The 5994-nt window shown below is 46.1% G+C and overlaps 1 protein-coding gene across 1 annotated transcript; it reads left to right on the top strand.

Moving 5' to 3' along the window:
* Positions 1-1921: 1921 nt before the first annotated feature.
* Positions 1922-5767, top strand: TP53TG5 (TP53 target 5). Its single transcript, XM_063089941.1, has 5 exons — positions 1922-1969; positions 2244-2318; positions 2509-2639; positions 4480-4994; positions 5682-5767. Exons 1-4 carry the CDS (start codon positions 1922-1924, stop codon positions 4976-4978), a joined length of 753 nt encoding a protein of 250 aa, XP_062946011.1. The 3' UTR covers positions 4979-4994; positions 5682-5767.
* The last annotated feature ends 227 nt before the right edge of the window (positions 5768-5994 follow it).

Here is a 5994-nt window from a genome sequence, read left to right as displayed (position 1 = left end):
GGTGTGCCCGAGAAGCTGTTTCCACAAGCTCTTCAGACTATTCTGATGCAGCCAGTTAGGAACCAGGGATTCAGAGCAACCAGCTTCCTTCAAAGCCTCCCATGATCTGTCCCCAACCCACCACAATTCCCTCTCTGCCCTCATCTTCTGCCACAAGCATTTTCCCCTTCCCTCACTTCCTTCGGGTGTCTACTCAAATCTCATCTTGTTGGTGAATCCTTCCCAGAGCACAGTTTTCAATATAGCAAACCCTCTGTCTATGCCCCCTGCTCCCCATGATGGAAAGCACTTATTTCAATCTGACATAACAGTGGTGTACTGGAGCTGACTCATAAGGACTCACAAAAGTCTATCTTTACATTTTAAGAACTCTGTAGGCTGATTGTTAAGCATAGCTATCATTAAAAATTAAATTATATAAACTTATAATTAAATAATATTAAAAACAAAGGTAAAAAATGCTCAAATTCATCACTTTCTAATTTTTTCCTACCTTTCACTATTATCTACATTCTTGAGATTCTTTACATTTGTTTATCAGTATAACACAAATATATAATATATAATGGCATGCAGCTGTGTGTTTTTGCCCAACTTCATGTTTGATGACATCAGTTGGTAGCTTGAAATGGGCTCTGGGTTTTAATTTATTGTTTTGTTAACTGTCTAGACCTGCAGTTGGCCATGGACCAATTTAGCTCACCAACTATTTTTGTAAATGAAGTTTTACTGCAGCACAGCCATGACCATTCATTTACATCTGATCTCTGGTTGCTTTCACTCTATACCAGGAGAGTTCAGTAGTTACAACTATATGGCCTGGAAAGCCTAACATATTTACTATCTGGCCCTTTACAGAAGAAATTTGCTGACCCCTGGACTAGCTTTAAGAAAGCAGTGGAGAAAATGTTAATAATGCAGATTAAATGTAAACAGGTGTCATGTCTATAGCTGTTTCATTGTAAATAGTAAAAAAAAAACAAAAACAAAAACGGAGAAAATATACTTCCAGTATTCAAAAATTATGATCCAGTTCAAATAAGTCAATCAGGTGATTGATGAATGAGTGAAATTCCAACATCTTTGTTGTTTCACTTTTTCTTACTCTTTAGCATAAATGGAAATACCACACTTGTTTATCCATTATGGTTCCATAGGTTGGTTATGGATAGAAGAGTTAGGCAAAATTCAAGAAAAGCAGAACACTCTAAGAAGTAAATGGCTAATGAAATTTAAAATAAAGAATATTGTAAAATTTTATTATTATTTGTAGATTTCTATAAGGAAAATTAAAATAAACACATATACACTTTGTTTCAGACAGCCAATTATTAAACATTCACAAGTACACAATGTTTTGTTTCCCCTCCACTAGAAAGTAATCTCCTTGAGAGTAAGAGTTTTCTTTTACTCCAGTGCTTAGAAAAAGCACTTGGCATGTAGCAGGTGCCCAGTCAATACATGAGGCATGAGTGGATAGATGAGCACTGTTTGGGAACCCCTGGTTTCATGGGTTGACCGTCACACCTTAGGTTTCTAGCTCTACCATATCCAGCTGTGAGACCTTGAGTAAATTACTTAATCTCTTTTAACCTTGGCTTCATCATTAAAAAAGAGAGGATAATCGTCTTACCTCACAGGGAGGTTGTGACAATATACACTGCTGCCTGTCACCTACTGTCTGTTTCTCCACAGATAGGAGTTTCCTTCTCACCCTCCACCCCTGCCACACACATACTCCTTGGAAACCCAGCCCTGCTGCTGTGACACATTTCAATGATGTCACAGCTACCCTCCCTGAGAGCTCCAGCAGTACCATCTGATCCCAAGCCTGATTGCTGGCTGAACTGAGAGGGGCAGGGCGCAGGTGGTACTTGGTACCATTTTTGCTCTCGCTGTCTTTGAGCCCTCACAGCCCAGCATGAGTCCATCAGCAAAGAAGAGGCCCAAGAATAGTGAAGTTTCCAAGGTCAGACTTTGAACTGGACCCTGGGGATAAGCCCCTAGAATGGGCCTTACAAAGAGTCCAGCCACACCAAGGACAGGGGCCTTCCAGCCGGAGGTGGGGAGAGGGGGGAGGAAGGTGAGGGGTGAAGGGAGGCCAGGAGAGTAATCTCCCCAAACTAAGGCAACAAAACTCCCAGTTTAGGTTTGGTGAAACCACGCTCAGCTAAACAGAGGGGCAAGATGGGAGGCGTTCAGGGGGATTCCTCCTGTGTTAGCTCTCTCTCTCTGTCCCTCAGATGCAAGATGAGGAACTGCAGGACAACATAAAGCAGCCTGTCAGAAAAGTAATTGAGTGGAACCGACTTAGAATGGTGAGATGGCCCATTTTGGCCCAGGAACCTGAGTACCCAGGCCGTGCTTCTGCTAATTGCCAGGCTGACTGACCCAGAAGGAGGCAGCAGCCCAGCCCTGAGCTGAGCTGAACCAGAGGTAGCCAGGGGAGTAGGAGGCTATCTCAGGAAGGCTGAAGCTTTTATTTTTCTGGTTTCTTCTCCTTGGCAGGTGTTAAAAAACTTGTCGCTCTTGAAGCTACTCAAGAGCTCAAACCGCCGGATCCAAAAACTGTACTACCTGGCCAAAAGATATCGGAATTCATTGCTCAGTGTTCCAAATATCTTCCACATCTCCTCTGGGTGAGCTCGGCCTGCCCGTGGCCCTCACGACGGACCCAACAGCTGTCTTTACTGGGAACAGGGATTGTGCTCAGGAATTTAGAGACCAGGTCTAATTTTCACAAAGGCTCTGTGAGAAAGGTATTAGTTATCCCAATTTTACTGATGGGGGGCTGAGGCTCAAGAGGTGAGGAAAATTGTCTCAGTTAACTGGACTGGTAAGTGGCAGAGCTAGGATTTGAAGCCATTCCTATCTGATATCAGAGCTGTGGTGAAAACAATGGTCATAATCATACAATTATGGGCCTAATCACAACCTGAGGCACTGAGTGAGACAGGTCACTCCTCCTTCTTGCCCTCTCAAGTCAACACAGCCCAGAGATTCACCTGCAGACTGGTCTCTGAAGTCTAAGGATTAGTTAAGCTTGCTGAGGTTCGTAAGTCACATCTGAATATTAAGAAATCTAACACTGATAAGATGCCTGCTAAATGCTGGCTACTGTGCTAAGCACTTTATGAGTACTTTCCCATTTAGTTTATTCTTCACAACAATCCTATAAGGTAGGTAGAATTATCCCAGTTTCACAGGTAAGGAAACTAACCTGAGAGGTTAAATTTCTTGGCCAAATGACGTAGATAGTAAGAGGCAGAAGCAAAATCTGAACCCCCATTTGTCTGACTCCAAAGCCTGTGCTCTACAAGCCACTCTGCTGCTTCACTGCCTCCTCCTTTGCAGAACTCTTGTGAGGATGCTGGGCCTGACATAGAGTGGCCACTCAATCAGAGGTGGCCATTACCATCATCAGTATCGCCATGATCTTGAACCTGAGGGCTCATCTCTCTCCACACACACTCAGCTAGGATGGTGCTGCCACTGGGGGCTTTGCAGGTGGCTCAATCTATTTCAGACACCCTTTGGGAAAGTCTCCTTCCAGCATGTAATAGCTTTGTTAACTCCACCTCTCTGGGCTCTTCTTTCTGATTTGGCCTTCTAGATGCAGGCAATCAGGAAATACAGAGCTATATATATTAAGTGAAACAAGTCAGGCACAGAAAGAGAAATACCACATGTTCTCACTTATTGGTGGGAGCTAAAAATTAATATATAAATTCACACACACACACACACACACACACACACACACACACTCACACACACACACAAACCAGGGGGGTGGGGGGGAAGAAGATATAACAACCACAACTACTTGAAGTTGATACGACAAGCAAACAGAAAGGACATTGTTGGGGGGGAGGGGGGATGGAGAAGGGAGGGAGGTTTTGGTGATGGGGAGCAATAATCAGCCACAATGTATATCGACAAAATAAAACTTAAAAAAAAAAAAAAAAAAAAAAGGAAATACAGAGCCAGAAGAATCAGGATCATCTAGTCCCACAGTTTTCCATCTTTTTTAAAGCAGTGGAACCTCTCTTCAAATATCTGTCCCCAAGCCTAATTGTGTTGAAGGGAAGGTGGGAGGCATTTGAGACATCTCCTCAGAGCCCTAGGTTTCTTGGAACACCATTGGAAAAAAACACTGGACTGTTCAACCTCTCAACTGAAGTCCAGAGAGACAGAACCCTAACCTAGTGGCAGATGCAGACAATATACATCCTCGGTGTCCTAACCACTAGCCATACATTTCACCTTCCCAACCTCTCACATCCCTCCGCCAATACTTATCACATCCCCTGCCATGAGGCACAAGGCCTCTGGGTAGTAGAGAAGTTTGTTTTCAGGTCCTCTCTACCTTTCTTAACAGGCTCTCCTGGGCTGGCTGTATAGCAACTGTCTCAGGGCTAGGCTAGAGGACCAGGGCTTTAGTCCTGCTCTGCTAATTGCCTTTCCTCTCCCTGCCAGGGACAGCAATGTATGCAATAAAGTGAAACAATATAATGAAGAATTCCAGGAGGCTAGGTACCCCAAGAAGAAACTGGAAACCAAGAAATTAGAGTACATAGGAAAATACAGGGAGACAGAGCCCAGTGAGTGGAAGCCCAAGGTGGAGTCAGGGATGCATTACAAGGCAAAGGGGTCACCTGCAGCAGTGCCATGGAAAGAAGAGGAGGCAGAGCCTGAGGTTCCAACGACATCAAGGGGTCATGGCCTGAACAATGGAGCCCAGAGGAGGCAACCATCCTCTGGGGACCCCCAAGTCATCCTCCTGAAGAACCATCAGCACAGAATTTCCAAGGGGAACATAAAGCAGCTGGATGTAGGTGCCCAGTGTATGTGGTTTGAGGGGCTGCCAACACGAATCCACCTCCCTGCACCCCGGGTGATGTGCAGAACCTCTGCCCTGCGCTGGGTCAAGCGTCGCTGCACCCGCTTCTGCTCTGCGTCCTTACAAGATGCCTAAGTACCATCCATAGGAGGTGGGTGGACAATGTCTCTGCCCAGCCAGCATGAGATGCAGGCCTGGAGCAAGAGGGCTCAGGGTCCAGTGTCTTGAGGGCTGTAGCTGGCAGTGCTGGGAGACTCCGTCTTCATGCCCAGAACAAGGCCAAGGCCACAGAACAGGGTAGTGGCTAGGCTGAGGCCTTTGAGGATGCAACTAGGGACTCTGCGGAAGAAGGGGGACTGGAAGTGTCAGTTCTGAGGTGGGTCATCTCACTACCTGGGAACCTCAGAAGGGGTGGCAACTGCTATGGCTCTGAATCTCACAGCCAGAGGTCTAAGTAAGTGGGTTTACCCAATATGGGAGGAGGAAGGTAATCAAGAAGGGCTTTGCTGCATCCCATTCCCTCTTAAATGAAACCAATTCTCCATTTAGTTTTGATTTATTCATGGCTTCACATAAGATTTACTCTGAACAAAAATTTCCTTAGCAAAAGAAGAAGAAAATACTCCAGCCCCTCCATGGGAGATGTGAAATCCCATGAAAGTAAGGAGGTGATTGGCCCCAGGGGTCCAGCTTAAAGGGAGGCTTTCCCTTCAGCAAAACCACCATGTCCAACCTGCCACAGACACACCACCACACCCTTGTCCCTGCGCCCCCTCTCCAAACGACAGCGCCTCCTGGGGGCGGTCTTCGCGCTTAACACTGAGGTCTCTTGTCACAGGTGGTGTGAGGAGAGCTTGAGATCGCGCAATTAGCTGAACCCGAGGAATGGGCAGGGAAATCCTCGAGTCTACAAATAAAATCTCCCATGTGGCACTGCAGAATACTGCTGTTGGCTCTGCCTATTTGTCTGGGGTTGGGAAGGATGGAGGAAAGAGGCCCTCGGCGAAGGTGGAGAGGGAGACTGTGTCACCACATCAGGTCCCCCACTCCCTTCCTGAGTCCTCTAAGGTCAGTCTAGAACCGGAACGAGGAGCTGTACCCCTCCCCCACCTCCGGGAGCTGGTCTCCTTAGTGGCACACTCTTCTCTATG

Source organism: Cynocephalus volans, chromosome 1 (genome assembly GCF_027409185.1).
Source record: "Cynocephalus volans isolate mCynVol1 chromosome 1, mCynVol1.pri, whole genome shotgun sequence".
Classification (NCBI taxonomy): Eukaryota; Metazoa; Chordata; class Mammalia; order Dermoptera; family Cynocephalidae; genus Cynocephalus; species Cynocephalus volans.
Note: the sequence above shows the minus strand (reverse complement) of the source record. Positions and strands in the feature narration are given on the sequence as shown.